The sequence below is a fragment of the Drosophila pseudoobscura genome, chromosome 3 (assembly GCF_009870125.1).
Source record: "Drosophila pseudoobscura strain MV-25-SWS-2005 chromosome 3, UCI_Dpse_MV25, whole genome shotgun sequence".
Taxonomy (NCBI): Eukaryota; Metazoa; Arthropoda; class Insecta; order Diptera; family Drosophilidae; genus Drosophila; species Drosophila pseudoobscura.
Window position 1 is genome coordinate 15,374,585 of NC_046680.1, and position 24,040 is coordinate 15,398,624.

General features: G+C 45.9%; 4 protein-coding genes and 1 long non-coding RNA gene across 24 annotated transcripts; 3 read left to right on the plus strand and 2 right to left on the minus strand.

The window, feature by feature from the left end:
• Positions 1-306: 306 nt before the first annotated feature.
• On the plus strand, positions 307-4,635 carry LOC4804814 (tumor protein D52). 13 transcript variants are annotated; one of them, XM_015184731.2, is made up of 8 exons: positions 320-453; positions 1,912-1,914; positions 2,384-2,422; positions 2,542-2,666; positions 2,727-2,887; positions 3,023-3,082; positions 3,296-3,500; positions 3,769-4,162. In XM_015184731.2, the coding sequence occupies exons 1-8, from the start codon at positions 444-446 to the stop codon at positions 3,874-3,876; spliced, it is 711 nt and encodes a 236-aa protein (XP_015040217.1). In that variant the 5' UTR covers positions 320-443; the 3' UTR covers positions 3,877-4,162. The 13 variants fall into 13 exon arrangements, with proteins under 13 accessions (XP_015040215.1, XP_004444306.2, XP_004444305.1 ...); XM_015184730.2 differs by lacking the exons at positions 320-453; positions 1,912-1,914; positions 3,769-4,162 and adding exons at positions 1,921-2,113; positions 2,280-2,282; positions 4,415-4,635 and having other exon boundaries at positions 3,296-3,458; XM_015184728.2 differs by lacking the exons at positions 320-453; positions 1,912-1,914 and adding exons at positions 1,921-2,113; positions 2,280-2,282 and having other exon boundaries at positions 3,769-4,374.
• Positions 4,636-4,737: 102 nt separating this feature from the next.
• On the plus strand, positions 4,738-8,711 carry PIG-O (phosphatidylinositol glycan anchor biosynthesis class O). Its single transcript, XM_001361280.4, has 6 exons — positions 4,738-5,203; positions 5,260-5,903; positions 5,964-6,147; positions 6,225-7,836; positions 7,897-8,357; positions 8,424-8,711. Exons 1-6 carry the CDS (start codon positions 5,057-5,059, stop codon positions 8,622-8,624), a joined length of 3,249 nt encoding a protein of 1,082 aa, XP_001361317.3. The 5' UTR covers positions 4,738-5,056; the 3' UTR covers positions 8,625-8,711.
• On the minus strand, positions 8,712-17,630 carry Ttd14 (TRPL translocation defect 14). 8 transcript variants are annotated; one of them, XM_033377711.1, is made up of 13 exons: positions 17,317-17,628; positions 16,792-17,203; positions 15,731-15,798; positions 15,439-15,476; positions 15,013-15,050; positions 13,984-14,115; positions 10,953-11,081; positions 10,751-10,887; positions 10,647-10,667; positions 10,282-10,495; positions 9,889-10,219; positions 9,640-9,824; positions 8,712-9,352 (listed from the first exon to the last, which is right to left on the minus strand). In XM_033377711.1, exons 2-13 carry the CDS (start codon positions 17,048-17,050, stop codon positions 9,297-9,299), a joined length of 1,608 nt encoding a protein of 535 aa, XP_033233602.1. In that variant the 5' UTR covers positions 17,051-17,203; positions 17,317-17,628; the 3' UTR covers positions 8,712-9,296. The 8 variants fall into 8 exon arrangements, with proteins under 8 accessions (XP_033233602.1, XP_001361318.3, XP_004444307.2 ...); XM_033377708.1 differs by lacking the exon at positions 8,712-9,352 and having other exon boundaries at positions 9,456-9,824; positions 17,317-17,349; positions 17,424-17,630; XM_001361281.4 differs by lacking the exon at positions 10,647-10,667 and having other exon boundaries at positions 17,317-17,625.
• A 1,384-nt stretch (positions 17,631-19,014) lies between these two features.
• Positions 19,015-23,076, plus strand: slim (scruin like at the midline). Its single transcript, XM_001361282.4, has 3 exons — positions 19,015-20,263; positions 21,450-22,007; positions 22,083-23,076. Exons 1-3 carry the CDS (start codon positions 19,421-19,423, stop codon positions 22,509-22,511), a joined length of 1,830 nt encoding a protein of 609 aa, XP_001361319.3. The 5' UTR covers positions 19,015-19,420; the 3' UTR covers positions 22,512-23,076.
• On the minus strand, positions 22,759-24,029 carry LOC26534145 (uncharacterized). Its single transcript, XR_001452285.2, has 2 exons — positions 23,902-24,029; positions 22,759-23,832 (listed from the first exon to the last, which is right to left on the minus strand). It is a non-coding gene; the product is annotated as an uncharacterized lncRNA (long non-coding RNA).
• Positions 24,030-24,040: the final 11 nt, after the last annotated feature.

The following is a 24,040-nucleotide window of genomic DNA, read 5'->3' on the forward strand; positions in this document are numbered from 1 at the left end:
TTTGTCATTTGAAATAAAAAGTTTTAAAAGTTGAATTCTCTCTTTTCTTTCATATCCTCTGGCAACGATCTGGCAACGGTCCTCGCATAAAATGGTATCGACTATCGATATTCGTGCGTTACTTATATATATACTATATCCCTCCCGTGCTTGTTTATATAATCTTGTTAGAGTTTGTGGAATATTCGGTGCTTCCGTTCGACACGACGTTTAATTAACAGTCAAAGTGTTTTTCTTTTTTAAATTTTCCTGAGGCATAGTGATGGAACTCTTGGAGTATCGACATCACAGGTATACATCAGTGATACGTCAACAAAGCTATCGATAGTTCTGGAGCTCAAGAAACAAGTATTCTTCAACTAAAAATTAGGCGACAAGTGCTAAAGTTTACTATTTATTAAAAAGGTTCAAATTAAGAAAAGGCTACAACAGTCATCGCAGCAATGGAGGATCGTAAGTGTGTCCCTTTGCTCTCAATATTATCAGTATGATGCCGTTGCACATGTTTGGTGTGGTTGTTGGCCAGCTCTGATTGGGACACCTTTGTTTGGGCCACCGCCAATTAGTCGGCGACTTTGACCAAAGTATAGAAATTGCTCTGATTGAGCCCATTGAAAATTCATAAGCTGGGGCAAGCAAGGTCTTGGCTTTGGCCGTAGCTGTCAGTGGCTCTATGGAAATGCTGGATGAGTCATGTTTTTGTTGGCATGCAGCGCTGTCACTGGGAGAAAGACTTTCCTGCCGCAATTCTCGGAGCAGAACTCGTGGGAGTCGTTCCAAATGCCAAGAGAAGAGACTGACGCCGGCGTGTAAACATTGCATGGCATACGTGGCAGTGAAATACAAATACAATATTCTGTCGTTCCGGAAAAGTCAGCGTAGCGTGTGGGCGGAGTGGGGGAGGCGTCGAAAGGTCGGAACTGATTGCAGAAACGCCTCCTCGGATATATGTATATTTGATCGGGTTTTCAGTAGCAATTTAATTATGGGGGCTTGCTTGCAGCGATGCCACAGCAGAAAATTGCAGTCTGTTTCAGTATCGAACCACACGCTGCCACTTGTTGATCGATTCGAGCAACAGCACCACTCTGGATGGTTGGCCAAGGGAGGGGAGGGTGGAGGCTGTGGCAACAAACCAGACCTAGGGCCGCTTCAGAGTGCCGCTGCATGTGTGTGTGTGTATTGTGGCTTGTGGCTGCTGCTGTTGTTCCTACTTTGCCTTTGCGCTCTTTTTCTGTGGCTTGTCTTTCGTGCTGACACGAAACGCCACAAGCAGACAAAGCCAGGCCTGAGAGGCTCCGCTGCTACCAATTGTTGAGTCGAGCTCAAAAGCCCCGACTCAGTCAATGTTTTGCCGCAGAAGAGCGCAGAAGCCAGCAGATCGAAACAGCCAGCAAACGCCAAAACTAGCTCAATCCCGCGCGCGGCGGGTCGAGGAAATCACCAGAAAACGCTAGCAAACCAGCAAGCAAGCCAGCCATGTATTTATGAGAACTGAAACCTCAGCAGAGAACACAACTGGATACAAGCGAAACGAGAAAATGTGCTCGACGCTTACTTTTAAAATGTGATACACGACACCGTGCCACGTTCGCGATAGAGAAAGTGCTTCTTAGAGATGAAACAGACCACCGACAACGCAGAATGAGCGAGTCGGAGCCCGAGCCCGAGCCCGTTAGCTTGGAGTTCATAGAGGACCCCTACCTGCCGCGCCTCGATGAGCTCACTACAACGCCCTCGCTCGACCAGGACCAGGACGACGACTCGGCACTGGGTGCGGACTCGGACTGGTACGAGGAGGCCGAAACCGAGGCCGAACTATATCTGCGAAACCTGACCCTCGATCAAATCTTTTACGACGTGGACTCGGACTACGCCAACACCCTGGAGCTTCAGGCGGTGGAGACCGAGTTTGTGGGCCCCAAACTGGCCAATCAAGCGCCCTCGTCATCGATGTCGAAGCGCTTTCGCCTGAGGTTCTTTGCCAAGCGTACAATGCGAGACGTTAAGGTCACGTTCATAGACTTTTCGAAACCGTATCTGGCCAAGATATCGAATAGCGATAACTACAAGCGGTTTCTCAGCATCGGTCAAAGCGGCCAAAGCGGCAGAGGTAATGAGGCGTTTGGCGTTTGGCTGGGCGGTACTAGGTCTCAAAGGGGGGCTTTTGGTTCTGGTTTTGTTTTTCGCATGCTCCCTCTCTCCCAATCAATCCCAAGCCGTGACTAATCTGACTAACTTTTCTGCCTCTCTTCCCCGCTTGCCTTTCAACTGGACAGTTTGTGAGTATAAACCATCCAAAGAACCAACTAATCGAACAGAAACTCATGCCTTTCATAATGTATATACGTATAAACAAAACACACCAAAATTCGATGCACAGCCTATGACAAAGTGTTTGAGGAAGTGGCTTTCCAAGGAGGTACATAAAGACTTCTCGCAGACAATACTTTTATTTGCACATGCCCCCAGTCAGATTGGAAGCAGCTTAGGTTGACCTCTGAGTATTCGATATAATTAACGAGTGTTGTTCACTCACAGATAACAGCGCCAACCTTTCGGAGCCAGCATCTCCAGCAGCTTCTGTGGCATCAGCAGAAATTGCCGCCGAATTTGCCGCGCTCAGCACGGAGGAGAAGGAGCAGCGACGCGCCGAATGGAGTCAGGTGAATGGCGAGAGAAGGATCTGAAAGTACTTCATACCTAAAACTGATTCCCCATTGCAGGAACTGGCCCGTGTGGAGGAGGAAATCAACACGCTGCGCACTGTTCTGGCCTCGAAGACGCGTCATGCCTCGGATCTCAAGCGGAAGCTGGGCATCACCGTCTGGAAGGAGCTCACAGATGACATGAATCAGGGCGTGAAGAACATCAAAGAGAGCACTGTGTAAGTCGTAGATGGGAGGATGATGATTCCGCCGACGAGAGCCGTCAATTAACCCGACTTACAAATTTTAATTTAATTTTTAATCATGCTTTTGTTTCGGTACCATGCTAAATGACAAAACATGTATTTATTTAGTTACCAATCGGTGGAAGAAAGCATGGGCACTTTTGCTAAAGCCGTACACGAGGCACCTCTGTAAGTAATTGTGTTTAATGCCGACTCGACTCGCGCACGGCTCTATGGGAGTCCCACTAACGATAAACGATGTGTTTCATGTGCTTCCCTTAACACAACTATAACATCTCACGCCTGTTTGTTACTAAACCCCAATTTGTGACTCTGATCTGCCTATGATTTTCGTAATGATTAATCCGATCCGCTTTTCTATTTACTCGTATGCATTACCAGGTACCAGCGCACCGAATCGGTGCTAAAGACTACGGGTGAGAAGACCGCTTCGGTGTTCGGCAGCATTACCAGTGGCATTACGTCGAAATTGTCACAAATGAAAAACTCCGAGTCGATGCGTTCTATCGAAGCTTCAGTTGGCTCTGCCTATGAGAACGTTAAAGTAAGCTATGAACACAACAATTTTATGTGCCAATCTCATGCGGTAACTACTATTTTTATATATCTGTCTGTTATACATCTCTCATACTCTTTACGCATTCGATTTGGCTCCCTTTCCACACTTAACACTGTTTCGGAGGAGTTTTGCATGTCTCTTCTACACATCTCACAATCACTCCACACTATACAGTAGACAGTACTTGGATTGGGACTTTATCGGTTTATTTCTATTGCTTGTATACAAACATCTCTTTGAGGATTTGTTTCCACACCTTATTACTACAACTGTTCGGTTTTCTGTTCTCTTGTAGACCAAGGTGACATCCCGCTCGGGTTCGGTATCCAGTTTCCCAGACGCTATGGATGAGAACAACACATCCTCGGGACTGAATTCACCCACAGACTCGCTAACCAAATAGATTCCATGGGAACAGAACACCAACAACAGCACGCGTTAAATAATAAAAGAAAGGAGAGCAAAAAACACAAGCCACAAACACACCAACACACCAACTACCACTTATCTAACAATTGCGATATTGTGTCTACGCCTAAATCTAACCAGAGTTTAATTATTTCTTTAATTATGTGTGAAATTATATTGAAAATGTTTGGCCCTTAGAAGTATATATTATAACATTGCATATATTTATATCTGTGTGACACAATCGAGTACTATCCGAGCATAAATGCTTTCAACTTTAACCGGAGTATAGTGGAGTGGAGTGGAGAACTTGCTGCATTCATATACATATATACTATACCTATCAGACTAAGTGTATGTGTAAAGAACTAACCAACCCCCTGCACTGAGGATTCGAGGGGAACGGAACCTCTTCATTCCCATCTTTTTCAATACTTATTAATCTTTAACAGAAAAAAACCATTGTAGAAGAAAATATATATATGTATACACATGTATATTTGTTTTAAATTTTATTTTTGTTTATTCTCTAGGGTTTTGCATCCATGGTTAGGTGGCGCATACTGTAAGGAGAACATTTTAAATTTATTTAAAAATATATATTTGAATAATCGATCAGATCAGAGCTTACGACTCACACACACACGATAATGTAATAAGACACACATGCACGCATAATTTGTTGCTACTGCTGGTCTAAGATTTGCTATATGTGTATGAAATCTTTAAATAAATGCAATATTGTTTGCCTCAATACGAAAGCGCCCAAAATGGTTTCCATTTCAAAAACCCCGCCAATTGGTGTGTATCTCTGATGGCAATGGCAACTCTACCGCATCAGAGCTGCATTATGTCATCAGCTGTTCGACAGGGTGGAAAGTATTCCATTCCACAAAGTAAGAAAATAAATGACGAATTTTGAATGAAAACAAAAGCCAAAGAATACGCGTCGTGATGCATAGAATTTAAAAACGGATCGGCTACGTGCGGCTTCAAATTAAAGTGCAATTAATTAAATATATAGTTTTATAGAGCGGAAACTGGTCCCCAGAAAAGAACAGGCCAGACCAGGCAACGAGTTCGGCATTGTTCTAAATGCCGATTAGCTTCCCTGTACATACAAACTCATGTATGTACATGCTTAGTCTAGTTAGTCAAGAAACTGCGGCGGAAAGATGAACGTCACGTACTTGTTCGTGCTCATTTGGCTGGCCTTTTTGATATGCAGCGGAGTATTGTTGTTCTCCCGTGGATTTCTGCTGGCCCGCGTCTCCAAAACGGAAACGAGCACTTGCCGCCGCCTCTCCACGAACCCCAATGATGTGAGTATAGCCTGAGAAACCTCTCGGATTTTACTGTAATGTGGTGTCATTTGCAGGAGTATGTGCTCACGCCTGAGGTTGTGAATGAAATCTTTAAGGACGTCAATGCCTCGTCCAACTTATGTCTTCCACAAAAGTCCAAAGTCATTATCCTAGTCGTTGATGCGCTTAAATATGAATTTGGCCTTTATAAAAGTAACATCACCGAACCGTTGCCTTATGAGAATAAACTGAGTGTGCTGCAGCAGCTCCTGGAGCGCAGTCCGGACCAGTCGCGCCTTATGCGGTTTAAGGCGGACCCACCCACCACCACGTTGCAGCGCCTGAAGGGCCTAACAACCGGCAGCCTGCCCACGTTCATCGATATTGGCTCGAACTTTGCTTCGCCCGAGATCAACGAGGACAATGTAATCGATCAGATAGTTAAAAGCGATCTGCCGCTGGTTTTCTTGGGCGACAGTACCTGGACCGATTTGTACCCTCGCCGCTTTAAGCGTGCCTACTCGTATCCCAGCTTCGATATATTCGACCTGGATAGCGTTGACAATCAAATAATGAAACACTTGCCCAAGGAGTTGGTTAGCGACGATTGGCAAGTGCTGATTGCCCATTTTCTGGGCGTGGACCATTGCGGACACAAGCATGGACCCCTGCACGAGGAGATGGCGCGCAAGCTAACCGAAATTAATGAGATCATAGCGTAAATACTGGTCACAGGACACCAATTCGATGAATATAATCTTTAATATTGCATTTACAGCTCGGTGGTAAATGGCATGGACAACGATACCACGTTGTTGGTGATGGGCGACCACGGCATGACAGCATCCGGAGATCACGGCGGCGACACTGATGACGAAACGAATGCCCTTTTGTTTGCCTACTCCAAGCAAAACAAGTTCTTTGGAAGCGATTCGGGCTCTGATAGCGAAACACTGCAGCAGGTGAGATAAGACAAGCGAAGAGCTATGTAATCTGGCACACGTCACAATGATATGTTGCTAACTGTCTCGTGTTCCAGATTGATCTGGTTCCCACACTGGCGGCCATACTGGGCGTGCCCATACCCTACTCCAACTTGGGGCTGATCAATTTCAACATCGTTCCCGATGTGGCAGTGCCCCATTTGAGCAAGTTCCAAACTCTTCTCCTGCATGCTTGGCAGAACGCTCAGCAAATCTACCGCTACTTCTTCAAGTATGCCATGGAGAACAAACGAACATTCGACGTTCAGGAAATGGACAAGCTGGAAACGGAGTTCATACTGCTCACCCACAGAGTCCAAACCATTTACAATGGGGTAGCCTACAAGTCGTTTGTGCGGGACTTGAACACCAATTTGCGTGATGTTCTGAGCACCTGCCGCGAGATCTGGGTCAAGTTTGAACCAACGCAGATGTCCCAGGGCCTTCTCTTCTGCTTCCTGCCCATATTCTTCGCCTTTCTTCTGATCAACAACTCCCGCCCCGCAGACTACCCGAAGATGTTCCAGCCCAAGGGAATTTCCTACACCTACCTCCTCAATCTCGCCGCGGGCGTCTTTGGATATCGCTATTACAAGAATTTCTCCTTTAAGACAGAAGAGCACGGCGTGATCTTCTTCACAGCCATCACTAGTACCGTCATATTGTCGTTCTACACCTTGAAGCATTGGACCAACATAGCCAGCAACTGGGCGAATATCAGACGCTTCGGACACATGCCCACGCGACTGCTGCTCTTTTCCATCATGGCCGTGTTCTTCTCAAATAGCTTCGTCATTCAGGAGGCGAAGATTTTGTCCTACCTCCTGGTGGCCGTTATTCTTCTGCTATCCTACGAGCTCCTACTGCTCAGTGCCCGCTTCGATTTCAGGAATAAGTTCAAGGCATCCCAGTTCTTGCGCTCGACCGCTCTGAGGCTAATCCTGGCCAGCATATTGGCAATTTGCTTTATACGCTTTGCGTACACGCTTTTCCGCTGTCGCGAGGAGCAGGGCAACTGCACGGACTTTGCCACCAGCAATACCCCGGGTTTCTCAATCAAAAAACCGGGTACAGGAAAAACCTACATCCTGGCTGTTGTTATAATTGTGGTCTACACAACGCTCACGCGTTTGTATCTGCGCTCCTGCGGCAATCTGACGGGGAGCTCGCCGAACGTGCTGCTGGCTCGCTACGGACCGACGGTAGCCTCCATTTGCGCTGGCGGCCACGTGCTGCTTGCCAACAGCTCCATCAAGAACATACAACGCACTCACATCGATGCCATGGCCTTGGTGATCTACGGATTGCTCCTGTTGCAAATCATCGTGCTTAGCTGGGCTCCACTAATGACATTCGTGCTGCCACCACGCAACCCCAACATTCTTACCGTCAACGGACACGACAGCATTGTACCAGAGATATTCAAGAAAATGAAGCGCATGTATGAGGGCGACGACGATGCCGAGCGACGCAGCGAAATACCCATTGTATATGGACTGGCCACCGTCTACTCCTCGATCACCATTACTTTTGGCATATTCCTGGCTATGATGATGATCGTTTTGCTGGAGCCGCGGGCCGCCATCGGTCTGGTGATTTGTGTGGCAGTTGGTGCCATTTTGCTCAGTGTTCAGGGGATCCTACGATATCGAACTGCCACCAGCTTTGGTAAGTGATTGATTTGATTGATGGCTGGATGTGTCACTAAAGAAGACAATTTTCTTTCAGAGAGCTGTGTGCAGCCGACGTTTACCGCTTTGGTGGGCTGGTTCCTGTTGGCCCACTTCTGTTTCTTTGCCACGTCGCATCAGACAACGCTGTCGCAGATCGATTGGCGCGCCGCCTTTGTGGGTCGCACAAGTGGCATTGGCCAGTCGAACATAATCTCCGGTGCCTTGGTCATTCTGAACACCTTCTGTGGCCCAATTTTCTTCTTCAGCATGTATGCCCTGTTGAGCACGGAGACGTTTTCGCTCTTCGCGCTGTTTCCCAGTCTCATTCGGAGCTGCAGTAACAGCGGCCGCAGTGGCAGCAAAACTGACCCAGCAGCTGCCATGTCCGATATTGCCAATGAGGCGGTGGGCTTCGATATGACGCGTGGCGAGCTGACTTTGTACGAGTATGAGGATGTCTTTCTGGGGGCCGGCTTCAAGCTGGCCACGCAATTCTTTATGCTGCAGGGTCTCAAGGTTGGAGCTAATTCTCATTCTATATAATCTGGCCCTACATTTAATCTATTCTCCCTCTTATCTCAGATTTTCTGTGCGATGCTCGCCTGCACTATACATTGTCGGCATCTAATGGTGTGGAAAATCTTTGCTCCGCGCTTTATCTACGAGGCCCTGGCCACCTTTGTCAGTTTGCCGGCTCTCATGGTAGGATATGTTCTGCTGCTGCGCATCAATCGTGCAGTGGACACTCTTATAAAGCGCATCAACAAGCCCAAGACGCAGTAGGTTCGATCGCTTCGCGCGTAGTCATTTAACGCTCTCCCATACAATTATTTATTTAGATTGTAATAAACCGATAGTAAGGACAACAGATAACTTTGGGTGGTCTTGTATTTGTATTTGTAATCGTATTTACTATTTGTTTAAAACTACATTTAAAATTATCGTTTCACATTCTCCAAAAGACACAAAAAGTTTAAAATTTGTCGCGGATCCACGGAATACATACATACATACAGCGTTTGTAGTTAGTTATGGCTTACAAAATTAGCACGAGCAAACTTGACAAGAAAATTAAGTACAATCGTGGTTGACTTGACCACCGATTTCGGTGAAACTGAAAACTATAAACTATAGACTCGACGACACATACTACGCCTCTGGTTTACAGTTTCTCTTCCTCGGGCTAAGTACGCAAATAAGTAACATTGTGTGTGTGTGTGGATAGATCAGAGAACTCGCTTGCTTGTAGAGCATCACCAGCTGACCCTGCCAGGCGATTGCTTCATCTCTTGCGAGAATCCACGTGAATGCTCTAATCTTTTCGGACCTTGCTATTTCGTGTGAATCACACGTCAGCTCTTTGTACATTTTGTTGCCAGGTCATTGCTGTTGTTTGTTGTCGTGTAATATTCATGTGCAAAAGAGATTCAGGGAGGAACAGGACAATTTTGAAGTCTACTGGCCATTGAGTAGCAACGGCGTGTTGGCGACTCCGTTAGCGGTGCCCTTGGCTACAAAATCAAAAGAAGAAACACAGTCATAACAATCCGAAATCGAAATCAACAGAAAAGTAAGTGTTCATCAGAAAGAGTAAGATGAGCATGCAGCAAAGACTAGTGGCACGACGGTATGTACATTAGTTGTTTATTAAGCATTTGGTTCTGTATTCTTTGGCTAAGCATGATCTTAATGTTGATGGCGATGGCTCCTTAGTCGCTAATCTCGTCGTAGGGATGATACTGCTTCTGATTCTGATTCTGATTCTCTTGATGCAGTTGTTGTTGCTCATGCTGCTTACCGTGCGTCGCTGTGCGGCAGAACTTCTTGGTGGTGCTCCAGTCCTCCTTCAGTGACAGATTGAACATGGAATAGTCCGGATCGCCGGTTACCTCCTTCACGATGTTCAAGAACTTGGGCATGCAGTTTTTCAGCGCGTCACCAGTGAGCGAAGAATACGTTTCCAGCAGCACCAGACCCTTGCAGCTAAAATTAAGGAAATATATGAGCAACGAATGAACTGGGGACAACCATCGTGGCACACACGAACCGCGGATGGCCGGGCTCCTTGTAAATGTCCAGCTGGAAATATTGGTTGTTGATCAAGAAGCAGCGTCGCTTCTTGTAGATTGTGAAGTGAGCATCGTCACGCTGCGCCAGCAGGTTCATGTAGTCGCGATGCGTCAACTGGGTCTTCACCTCGATGCGAGCCTGGCCGTGCACATTGGGTCGCCGCTGCGTATGGATGTAGCTCCAGTGATTCTTCTGTCCGCGCTTCCGCAGGCGTGCCTGCACCTTGGGTCCGCCGGACTGCAGATAATGATGCACCACGTCGAAGTCTTGAAAGGGCGGAAACTCGCTGTCAGGCGGCAGCATGGCCACTGCAATGAAGAAACCGAAGTTAGAGGAGACCCTGTGTGGAGGTGCAACTTTCAGAACATACCCAAATATTTCAGCTTGCGCGATGTGGCCTGCAGACGATCGCCGATGTCGATGCCAACCTTCTGGCATACGGACTCGATCAGGCGATTCATCTTGGCCTCGAAGTTGGTGGAGTTGTCGATCACGTCGAAGTAGGGATGTCCCACCCAAGCAGCCGCTGACTTGTAATCCAGTTCTCGCGCCAGATCAACGCCCTCCGAACGGCAGGCGTGGTCCTGCAATAAATATATAGATCACGAATTAGCTCATGCCCGAACTGATTGACACTGAGTCTACTCAGGCCCCTAGCCCCAACTAGAAAGCTACATATTAGCGATAGTTAGCTAGGTATCAAATGTACTATATAGCCATTAATCTGTTGGGTACCTGGTAATGGCGCTTTCTTTTCTACCGTGTTTTTTGGCATTTGTTTTGGCAAACAAAAGAATTGGTCAAGTGAAGAACAGTTCCGCCGACCGCTGGTTACTCACCTCCGTAGAGTAGAAGTCCTCGGCCCCGTTGGCCGCCGACACCAAGTGCAAAATTTGGTTGTAGCGATTGTCGCGCATCTCGACGGGGTTCCACTTGTTGCCCGCCATCATCTTCTCCCACTTGTCCTTCGATATATCTGACGAACGGAAGAGCTAAATGTAATCTCCGCCTCCGTCTGTGGTTTTAATTGTGTTCACTTACATGCACTGGCGTCCATGACACCGCGATCGCATATAATCAGGCAGTTGCGGGTGCTCGAGTTGCCAAGCTCGAAGTAGGTGTTCTCAATTTGCACCATGGTGCGTATCAGATTCTCCTGAAATTTGTACGCTACAAGAGGGAGGGAGAAAGGGAAGTTTTACTGCTTGTTCGTTCGGTCGTTGCACTCGCGACTCATTTGCAATCGAAATCGAAACAAATGGAAATCAAATCAATAAATACAATTGCAAGCAAATTCGAATATAAGTTGAGAGACACGCCACGCTGGGTATCGAGTTATGAACAGAAAACTTATTTGATTGGCGCTGATTCGAGAGTATGATGGCAATGCTTGATGGACGATGGCCAGTATCCAGTTACTCGTTTCTTTGTTGACTTTATGTCGGTCGATTTGATGCTGCGTGAAACTCTGTCTGGTCTGGTCTTGAATCGATGAAAATGTTGAGCACACACAAAACGAAGCCCACCACCCTCCCGTTTGATCATCCAGAATCCGAACTCTTCCTAAAGTAGAGTTTCCTGTAAACCGAATAATAAAATGCAATCGTTTGCCATTCTAGTTTTTCCCGTAATCTCTCATATGAAGCGTGTTCTTAGATTGTTTGCCCAATACACCTGTCAGATCGCGTGCCCTCTCAAAACCTATACCGAGAATGACCCTCTTAACCTGATATGTGAAACGTGGGAGCTAATCAAAGCCATTAAGCGATAAGCCCAGCGTCAGTCCGCGACAAAAACAGTTGCAGTGCTGGGCAGCGACACCTGTTGCGGGGTCACGTGCTGCTTAGCGAAAACGCACCGCTGGCCGAGTTGTTGCTGTTCTCGTAACACTTGCGCCGCTGCTGCCGCGGCAGCTGCATTGAACTTGACTCGGCGCACCGAGTGCCAGGGAAATAGATCGATTTGGGTGTGGGACGCGCCTGCCTTTCCGTTCACTGTGTTTTGTTTTCGATCGCAGATTCTTTGTTCCCCTTCGACTTCTAATTCAATTAGCGATGATATAAGAGGAAAATAACGAAAATACCTTAGAATAGTATAGCTGGTTGGTGGTAGGTTCGCTGTACACACATACATACACGTGTACTTGTGAATGTATGTGCGTATTTTGTACTCGTAATTTTTTTCAACGTTATGGCGTATCAGGAAATATATGTATGTATGATGTACCGAATGCTAGTGTTATGTATGTATGTATAGACGTGTGTATGTATGGGAGTGAAGGGGCGTGTGTGCCCCTCCAACGTTTAATGGATTCGCAGCAGATACGATATACATACATACATACATATGTAAATGTATGCAGATGAAGTTCTTGCCGGCACATTTTTAATTACATAATTAGTCGGGTTAATTTGCATAGTTTTAGATCACATATTTGACTAATGAAGAAGTTGGATAGGTACGTAAAATCAGGAGGAACTAGAGGGCGAAAGGGACAGGAACGGACCAAAAACAATCACTGGAAAAAACAAAATCATTTAGAAACCAATTTGGGAAATCAATTGACCGAACAAGTTCAAACGGGAACTTTTTGGCAAGTATATTAGTGCCAGAATCTACATACACACATACATATGTACATATGATATCAGCCGCTATATAAAGCACGCGGCACCAACAACAAGTGACGATACGCTGCGAAAACAAGTATATAGAGAGAGAGAGAGAGAGAAAGGGAGGAGTACGTATGTACTCAACAGCCGTGAAGAGAGCGAATGACGGGAGGCTGTCGCGTCAGAAAGCACGTGATGCGACAGAACGCTTAAAATGTTTTCGTCTATAATGCACGTATTTAATTAGCCAGTCAATCGGATACACATAGCAGACATGTACAAATGTACATACATACATACATTCATAAACAAGTAAAGCCAAAAAGAAATCGAAAATAAAATGTCTTTCTGCTGGGAAACTGCCCATGTGGCCATGGCTGACTGCCTGGCTTGGTATAGTCACACGGGTCTATAGACATATGAACATATGTATGTACATATGTATGCATCTGTATACTGATTATAAAGGAAAGACAATTTTTTTGAGTACTGCTAGCGTGGATCTAGAATTATCCGTTACAATGGAAGTTTGATGGAAAACACAGCTGGAAATGCCCATTCCCTCGTGTGCTGCTGAGGGGATGCAATCCCATCTGGACACTTCCAGTTATAGAAATAGACATATGGGATCGGACAGGATAAAAGATAAAACTCCAGGGAACTATTGTGATTTTTATAGCTTCCAGCTTCCAGCTGCCTGCAAGCTTTGTTATCGTATTCGTATCTACAATTATTGGTCACAAGTCTATGCACATGTGCATACGTTCACGGTTCGTATATGTATACATGTATTCACATGTGGGGCTAAATTTAAATGCCCCATTTAAATTTGCAGAAATCGTAGAGGCTAGCTAATGGCAGGGGCTTGGCATAAAATATTATTATTGAAATGTGCAGATATATCTGCTAGATACGTAAATTCGTATATAGACTGCCACATGGCGTGGCATAGTGACTACAGCTTGTTAGACAGTTGTTGGACACAGGTGTTAGGAGACCGCACACAGTGACACACACAGACCATAGATCGGACCGTAAATCAAAGAAATGAAGCAACAAATAAATAAGAATGTATATGTAGTAGGAGTAGTATGTATGTGCATGGAGAACAGTGTTTGCATTAGTCAAAAGTAAACTGTCAACTCATTCGGGACGGACACGCACCGCGGACAGAGATCTGTTCAAGTCTTTGCTGTCGCCGGGAGATAAAGCAGCTCAAGCATACACATACATACATACAAATTGGTACATAAACAAAGGCATAGGCACAGGCACAAGTACAGGTACAGGCAGTGGCACAGGCAAAGGCACAGGCATAGAAAGGATGGACAGGGTCACAGCGATAAGGAGGATCTGAACTCCGTTGAACAAGACACAAAGCGGTTCGGTTCGGTTGCTTTAGAGATCAGCGCAAGAAGATTCGATCCGATCAGAGGGCCTGCTGATCGGCTCTCACTCACCTTCGCTGCCATTGGGCTTGGAGGCAGCCTTGGCCAAGCAACGCGGACAGGATGCGGTTAGGTCGATGAGACTGTGCTCCGGCGCGGCAAATGGCAGATCTTTGTAAACGAACGTGGTTGGCGTGGGCGGGTCTGCTTGGGTAGTACGCATGTGAGTGGGTTGTGTTGATGTTCGGGTGTGTGGGTGTTTGGTTTTCGGGTGAGTGTGTACTAGCATCAATACGCATATTAGATAGCCCTTAGCTGTTGGCTACTCTCTACTGGCTACAATATGGCAAGGAATTATGACAATCCAACCTTCATGTGACCACCGGACCACCCTAGGCAAGGCCCCTCTAGACTGGAGTGGGTGCGCTTTCCATATCTTATCTTGGTACTGTTTTTGGCAATTTAGATACTCGCATTCGCATTCTGGGCGGCCACAGGGGGGCCTCCCGCCAATTGCAAATCCATTAAGAACGCAATTGACAAATTGGTCTCGAAATAATAGAAGGAATAAGTTACCGGCGAAATGGAAATTGTCGCAAGTCACGCAATTCTCGAGTCAGTTGCCGGAGACAGCTCATCAGGATATCGGGAAAATGCTCGGCGAATTCTTGGGCACAAAGGAATTACGTAAGATTCATCATTGAGACGTGACTTTCATGGTGGCCGCCTTGCTATGCCATGTACTCGGATATACGCAAAGAGATATACATACACACATACTATCTACATATAGTATGTGGCATCGTTGGTCGTTGGTCGCTGTCGCAGTTGCCTGATTTTTATTTTAAAAATACATCTAGCATATATAGTACGTATAGTACAGCGCTTTCAAAGGTCTCTTTGTGTGGGTCCCGTCCCGCTAGTAAATATTTTGATTTATTTTAGTTTTCGTTCTTAGAAACTGCTCTGAAACGGTCGACCTTGACAGTGGATGAAGGAAGGACTGGAAGATCGGTCCCACGAGTGTTTTCGGAAAATGCTTGCAAGTGTGAAACTCCTCTTCTAATCGTTTTTTCGTTACAACGCTGCAACTCTACTTACCCTCTTTCTCGGTCAGATCAGAGAACTTGACGCCACCACTAGATATGCGGGAGACGGGGGGAGAAACAGAGAGAGAGAGAGAGAAAAAGAAACAAAGGCATTAGCATATTTACATTGGTGGACGTGCAGCGTGGCGTCTACTAGATACGAGTTTCGAATAAGTATGATAGAGATAGGATATTTCTGTCGGAGTATGGAGGGTTACGATCTCGACCGGTATCAAATATGCATTGCATTTGCATCGGTATCGGTATCGGTTTTCGTGTATGTGTCCTCAAAGTCTCGGCTGGGCGACCCAGCCTTGGAGGCAAGCAAATCTACTCGGAGCCAAGTTGAGGGTGCAGCTTCCCCAGTTGGCCCCTTTCGCTTTGATTGCCTCGTTTCAAAATTGTAATGTTTTTGTGTGTGTGGAGAGAGAGCATTTACCTGAGTAACACAGTGGCCGTTTCAGGCACGCGGAACACCTGAAAATATTTAACATGCTCATTGCTTTGTTTCGAGTTTGCGGGGCAATAGGAAGGTACGAAAGAAAGAGATATTGAGATATTCTAAGCGGGTTCTTTCTTAGTCTGTTACTGCCTTCTGCCCGCTGATTGGCCCACCAGGATTGGGCACTACTTACAGCTGCCCGTGGCCCAAAACAAAGCTCAAGCCTCGCAGGCCTTTTCTACCTAATGGTACCCCCGAATACCCGAATGGAATGCCCCACAACACTTACCTTCCATCCCAGGTTCTCAAAGAACGTGCACAGACGGGACTGGCCCGTTGTCTTGCCGCCACAGGGACCTGAAAATAGTGTTCAAATAATTATTCAGATGGCAATCAACGATTGATTCGATCGACCACTATGAACAAATAACTCGATTGAGCCCCAAATTCCAATTAGAAACGAGACAGAAGTTGCGAACAAGTTGCTTAGCTGCCGCTGCTGCGGCTACGGCTGAGAACTGCTCCAATTGTTCCTCAATTGTGCACTTCGCTGGAATGGGGACTGACATTGACTGCAATTACAGAGCTGCTCATGCCCATGGCCATTGCACCGCAGTCTCTGGTCTCTGGTCCGTGCATCGATCAGGAATTGATCGGCCGGAAACATTACGGCCCTGGGGGACTCACGGGGGATTAGTCATTGATGTGGAATGGAACGGGCCCCACGTGCCCCTTGCTAAGTGAGCCTGCCTGAATGGGGCCTGTTGTTTATCAGCTTCTTCCTCAGCCTGCCGCCAAATTTCGATTAGTGCGGTGCGGCAGAGGAAGTCAATACCATACCGCCAAAGTGCGATAATAGACGGCGACAAATACATACATATGAATATACATTTTTGTGTCTGCTCGCGCAACAGGCAAATAGCAGATAGCAGATAGGCCTCTTCAATACGTCAATACCGTTTGTGTTCTAGCTAATCACAGTCATAACTTCGGCCAAATTAAATGATTAGACCACGCGCCCAAGCAATATCATATGAGCGCGGAATAAACAGGTTTCTGCCTCTCTTTTACATTTAAATGTAAATTATGTGCGGGGCGGCTGTAAAATAAAGCCGGTAGCGGCCAAACATTATCAAACGGCCAACGCCGCCATTTGAGGGGAAGCTGCGCGCAGGACAAACTACCCCTCCACGCAAGCCTGCGACCTTGACATAAATCGGAAACAAAGTGCACCTGGGGGCTGGCAGGAGACCACTCGAAGAGACACTTGTAACAGATACAGAAAACGCGCACAGCCGAAGAGAAGCGAAGCACTTTTTCAGTTTAAGTTTACTGGACTGGAAAACTCACCGCCAGTTAAAACGATTTTGTAGACACGCTTCTCCTTGCTCGACACAGAGCCCATCTTGTTCAGCTTCAGGTTCGGCATGGGGCTTGGCTTCGGGGAGGTGGATTTTTGGTTCTCGACGAGCTCCTGCTGCTCCTGTCCATTCCTGGCAGCCATCGCTACTGCTGCTGTCGTTGCCAGCAGAGACTGTTGCCCGTTGCTGACTGGCGCTATCGTGGCGAGGGAGGCAGGTGCCATTAGCTGGTCGGCTGCTGTTGCCATCTTCGTCGGTCCCTGTCAACTCTCGTGGCAGGCGCAACAGCGGTGGTTGGGCTCTCCGTCAGTGTCTGATATTCGAGGAAACTCTTCTACGCCGCAAAACGGAGCAAATGCACGTGCCTTTTTAAGGTTATGAAGGGTCGTGGACTGCAAAATCTGTGCAATTTATAAGAACATTCAAATGTTATTGGCGAATTCCCCATTTTCGGCGCTGAGTTATTCGATGGAATTTCAAGAGCTTGCATGGAATATATATTTATTATTATTACCACGGATTGGGGTTGAAAACTATGACACGCGCGCTGCAATTTTAAACATGCGTGGAGTAAAGTATTGGTTGGACTTGGTCATTCCTTCAGATTGCGCGGGACCTCACCGAAATGCGACGATTCGACTCTTATGATACACCATACGACCTCGGGGCCAACGTCAGGCGCAATGCTTTGTGCCACATCCGAGTTTATCGCTATCAAAGTCTATTCGATTTATAGTTGATCAGCATTTTGTTATTGAGTTGACACCGCATCCGAACATTACACAAGTGAAAAAAACAATATGAGAAAATTTGTGCCGACGGCGGTCTTTATTGTACGAGTGAATGCATGGTATAAGTATACTAGGTAGGGACCCCTCACAATGTGGCCTCTTAGGGTTTTTTGTCTTAAATAACTAATCAATTCTGCAAGGTACATCGTTTTTAATAATTAAGTTGTTAGGTCATACAAATAGACCAATTCGAAATAATTATTTAAACTAATGGAAGTTGAGAGTAGCACCTTAGTTCCTTACATTGCCGCTTCGGTGGCCGTACCTAATGGACCATTCTACCCTGGTTCGGTCTGCTAAGAGAGCAGTGTGGCCGCTTTGCAAATTTAACAAAATAGCTTGTTTTTGAAGTACAAAAGTTAGTCATTTGGGAGCCCCCAGTTCGGGGGTTAATTATTAATTAATTAATTCTGATTATACTAAGATTTCATCTCGTGAGTTTTCACAACTGCCGAACTCGTAATATAAATAGAACCATACAACATTATGAGTTATACTTATATAGAGATATAGGTTATAGGATTGCTGGCATTTGTGTATTACCTGAACTTTATCATTTTTAGAGAATAATGACACTTTTTGAAGAAGCTCTCCCCACAATATCAGAAGAGATTTTATTTTGTTTATGCTCTGTGGCCTATTAATCATATATCATATTGGACTTCACATTCGAAGAATTGTTCATTAGTTTATTCAACTTCATTCATTATTAGTCAGAACACACGAAATGTACGAATAATTTCTGATATGATATACATTATATCTAAATCCGTTTCAGGAATCCCCAGACCCTTTGGCGCGCACCACCCGTATCCAGTCGATAGTATCGAAAGCAGTTTGGTGGGATTTTCTATCTTTTTCGTGGTAAGTATTTTTGTCGAATGCACCATTGTAGAAATTGTGTAGAAATGCCACTTGTCAGCATCAGGGATTCGATCTTTGACATCCAAATCTCAGTGGATATCAGAGGTTTTTCCCATTGGCTCTTACATGGGGATTATATTAAAAAAAAACGGCCAAAAATGTTTGAAACGTTCACTTTTCCCCTAGAGGTGTCGCTTTTGGTAATTACATAAGAATGTAGTTAATACGTCGCAATTTTGTGGCTATCGCGTAGTTACCATGTAAAGACATGAATTTAGTGGAAATTGTTATTGACCAATTTAGCTTGAACGTTATTTCTTAAGCAATATAATAAAGATGATATATTTTATGTAACCATTCTTGTAGGAAATTGATTGATCAATCGACTAAAATAACGAGTTGAGAGCTGAGGTTCTTAGAAAGCTAGTAATATTGAACCGAATATCAAAATCGAGGAATATGATGGAACGTGAACAGAAATAATTCGTCAGTATATTTACGGTATATTTTTAAATTGAGACGAAATATTTTGGTATATTTCTGAGGGTTGGACGGTATATTTTAACGATAAATCCGCGGTCACACTGTTTTGCAGTTTAAAGCGTAGTTGTTAAAATGGATTAATTTACTTAATGCAGTTTCAATCAATGTGCAATAAAAATAATAATTACAAGTTCGTGTCGTAATAATTTCAGCGATAAATAACATTTTACCCATATCATACACATGTGCCACAGATGTGTGTGAGTGCGAGCGAGGAATGTCAAAATGACAGCAACAAAGCAAGCAGTATAGCAAAACCAGCTGTGCGAGGTCGTGGCCCTCTCCCGAAAACAACAATATCCAAAATTCGTAAAAATTAGACAATATTTTCAGTTCAGTTCTATAGAAATCCCCAAAAAAAAACGATATTGAACAGGATTCAAAATTGTCTATTATATAATTCAGTTAATTAAGCGTGGTATGCACATGCTACAACCAGCCAGACTCAAGTGCATCACTATATTCACACTGCGTCATACCTGGAGATATTTTCTGTTCGTGGCCAAGCTGCTGCACTACATCTACACGACAGTCATATATCCCCTGTGGCTGCCATCGAATCGGGAGCACAACAACAATATCATGGATCAAGAAATGGCAGAGGAGCAAGACATGCCAGAGGAGGGAGGCCATCGGGAGAATATAATCGACCAGCAACAGGAGGTCCTGCGGGCCCATGCGGATATTGTGGCACGCTTTCAGGTCATAGCAGCTGTAGAGCCGATGGATGCGGCCAGTGACATGGACGACGAGGACGAGGAGGACGACGACGATGTGGATGTGGACTATGGCGATTCGGATTCGGACTCGGAGCTTGAGGAAATGTTTTCAGATGAGTCGAGCAGCTCCAGCGACGACGCCGACGAACAGGACTCCAAAGACATTTCAAAAAGCGCCCTTAGCGCGTCCCTCTTATCCGATGAGGAACAGCAGCAGCCAAAGACACTGCGCCAGTACAGCTTCCAGCCCCTGCGTCTGGTGAAGTGCGCCTACAAGTATAAGCATTGCGCTGGTGGCTACCCGCTGGCCCGCAGTGGCCACCGCATCATCGCTTCAAATTCTCATCTGTACTCTCTGGGCGGCTACAATCCCCGGAGCGCCGTCACTGCAGCTCGTCGCGGTCGCTGCCTGCTCTTCCAGGAGCTCTGGAGCTATAACTTTGCCACCAATCTCTGGAGGCTGGAGCTGAATGCAGAGAACGCCAGCAACTTGCCTATGGAGCTGGCCTCCAACGCATTGACCATTCACAATAACGTGTTGATTGTGAGTATTTGTCGAGGGAGGTGCAAGACAAAAATAGATAATTGTCTCTCTGATCTTCTGTGTGTGTGTGTGCGAGAGTGCAAATGCGCGTGGGGGTCTGTGTGTGTGTGTGTGAATAGGAAAGCGAAACTGTTAGAAAAACCCCTAGACCCGCGATGTCTGCCCCGTTCCGCAAATTATAGTGAAAACTTGTTTTTCCTAGCAACGAAAACCATTTTGGGCCAATAGTGCAGGGTGTGCGGATGTCACGGGCAGCGCCCAATGTGCACCCAGTGCATCCAATAACGGGCCTTGTAGGAAGGAACCACAGCAGATCTCTCTATCGAAAGTATTTCTGGGTTAAACAGAGCTCTCTGTGCAATACGGATCGATGCCAGGGCCAATGCCACGCCCTGCCCTGCCTTGCCCAGCCTTGCCAATGATGCTCTTCCGCCTCTCCGCTTTGTTTATGCATTCTAAACACTCGAAATGTCAGGCCAAACAAACGGGAATCGCCCGATTCCGAGCGCCAACAGCTGCCCCCATGGCCATTGCCGTTGCCACTGCAGCAGTCTCAATGTCTGTCTCTCTCTCTCTCTCTCTCTCTGTGTCCACCTCCGCCTCTGTCTCTGTCTCCGTCCCTGTCTGTGCGCATGCCATCCGAGTCCAACCCTCTTTCTGTTGTTTTGCTTTCCATTTTGGTTACTACGCAGTTGTTGTTTGTTGTTTATGCTGCGGCATGCAACAACTTGTTTTCCAGCTTTTCCCCCTTGCCAAGCTCGCGATGAAAAACAAAATCACTTCCCGTGCCCGCTACATCACCCTCACATCACAGCTGAGAGCGCGCGCGCTTTTTGGCTGTGGCTGTGACTGAGTCTGACTGCCTTTGGCATTTTATGCTGGCTGAAAATGCCCTTTCCTTTTCCCTTTCCCGTGCATTCCTCAATTAGCTATAATTTGATGACGAATCATGACCGATACACACAAAACATACTGGCGAGGCATGTTTCCGCTTATCTGGGGAGCCGACACTGGTCAGCCTCTGTTCGGTTCCCTCCAGAGCAGATAAGCAGGCCCTGCTGGCTCAATATCTTCTAATTTGATGCATAGCCAGCAATTTCAGGGGCGTGCACACACTACTGCTCGCTTCCTAAATACCAAACAAACAGAGATAAGTTTCATTTGATCGTTCTTTTGCTCTTTGCAGTCCCATGGAGGTACTGGCTATCCCTTCGGGGAGTCCTGTTCGAACGATTGCTATGTGTATCGCACGGCCAGTGTTGGGGCGACGCCTGCCGTCGAACGCTTGAAGGTCACCGGGGATCGACCAACTGCCCAATACGGTCCAGGGATTGTGATCCACAAAAATTATCTGTACACAATCGGGGGAACAACTGGCTTCGACTATACCTGCGACGTCTATCGCTTGGACCTGCGCACAGGAGTGTGGGAGAATGTGTACATTAGTCGGCCGGAGATGCGCGAAGATCCCGAGGGCCGCTACCGCCACGAGGTGATCTACGATGGAAAGCACATCTTTGTGCTTGGAGGCGGGACTTCGCACTCTGTGTACGATCTTCAGCGCATTCCAGCGTACAACTTGGATGACAACTGCTGGGACTACTTCGACACTTTCCCAGATCGACGGATCGTCGATGTGGAGCAGAACAATAAGGGCTATCCGAAGCCGCGCAAGTGCTTCTCGTGTGTGCAACACCAGTCCACCAATGGAGATATCGAAGCCTTCATCACGGGTGGCTTGCAGGTGCGTTCAACTCGGTGATCTCTTCTTGAAAGATACTATTAACATATTCAAAATATTCCTCCCCACCATGCTTAGGGTGACTTTTCGACATATTTTTCTGATATTTGGAAGCTGAATATGCGCACCAAGCAGTGGTTCCTCATTGAGACAAGTCTGCCCCGACCCCTGTACTTCCATTCGGCCGCACATTCGGACAACGGCTGCATGTACGTGTTCGGTGGCATCGAGTACAATGAGAAGGAGATGCGTCGACGCAACGGTCTCTACAAGATGTGGATGACCGTGCCAAAGCTGAGCGAAATGTGCTGGGAGGCCATAACCTACTACAACGATAATCTGGACATGTACGATCGCAAGGCGCTTCTTAAAGCTGGCTTACCCAAGACATTTACGGATCGCCTGCCGACGCAAACGAGGAAGAAGGCCGAGAAGAACGAGCCAGACCCATCCATGCTTGTATCTCTTTACTGCAACCCTAAGCGTGCTCGCTCCACAACGCAATAGGGTCTTGAGATTAAATCAAAATCCTCTCCCTTCGAAAAACAAAAACAAACAAAAAACTTTAGTTACGTGGACCCTTTAATGGACCCTTTTGGTGCCGTGCCACCTCTTAAATACTAACAAAACTTTGCGTTACTATTGTTTAAAAGTTTTGTTTTGATATTGAGCGCGCGCTGTGATCGAATACGAAGGACATTTATAGTTGTACACATGCATACATCATACATATGTATGTATTTTGATATTTCGTAGACTCGAAAGAAAAAGGCGGACATGTTTAGCATGTAGATAAGATTGTAATTAAGTTAGCTAGCTGAACAGCCAGAACAACTCCAGCAACAGACATACAACAAGCAACGCGAATGCAATTCTAAACACCAGCTTAACAGATCGGATCGTTACAGTGCAGTGCAGCGCAGTACCGCCAGCGCACTCCCCAGTTCCACCCCAACCACACCGACATCCTCAAAAATCGTTTGGCTCTAATGAACACTCTTTCTCTCTCTCAATATATTTCTCTTCACCCGCACAGAGACTTGAATCCAAAATAAATTAGTTTTGAAGGCTACACCAAACAATGTCATATAGAGGAGGTGTGCATGCACCTCCGATGTATTTTTGTCCAAGTGTACATAATATTTAGCAGTAGTAATATTTAATTAACTTAAGAAACTCCATCAATATTGCGATATAATGTACCAATGCAGTGTGTTCGGTACTGTCACCCCCAAGAGCGGACATCGGATTGCTCGATTTATCTTATCCAAGACTAAATTTGGTTGAATCTAAGTTAATAAATACATTTTTAATGCAACACCATCCCTAGCATACGCATTCATTCGACTCCTCCAAAACCATAAATCATCATAATCGTAATGCTATTGCGTAGTTGACCCAGTTTCTAGCTTCGGTAGCAAAGAACCCGCAAAATCTGTTAGGGTGCATTCGCTCACTGTTTTTAATAGAAGGGAATGGGAAGGTATGGGGGTTCGCTGAGTCATGCGCATTTCGCAATTTCAAATGCAACCCGGTTCAAGGTCTTTTCAGGCAAACGACGGCGTAGTATGAGGAAAAATACAGGTATGCTGCCTTCTGAAAGGTTGAAAATTCGGTGGTTGGAAAACCTAAACTGTTATTGAGGACAAAGGGAGTTATGCTGCAGTTTTGCTGCGTAATAAGTCCGTGACCTAGTTTATCCATGACGTCATACGCAATAAGATGACGATGTTGTCCGGAAATACGTAGCAGGCAGATACCATGAATTGTTAACGATTAAAGAATCGTTTTAGAGGCCTATGACGACGCGGCGTGAATATCATGTAACCTAAAATGAGACCATCTTTAACACAAATGTTTTAAAGATTAAAATGTATAGAAAATATGTACTATGTACCATTTTCATTTTAAGAGCCACTACCGCAATTATTAAAAATTAAATATAGTATTCCTGGGCTCGCTGGCAAAACCAACTTTTTAAATGCAATCAAATCAAATTCTCTTTTGGCGCCAGAGAGTTGCCACTCACGATGCAA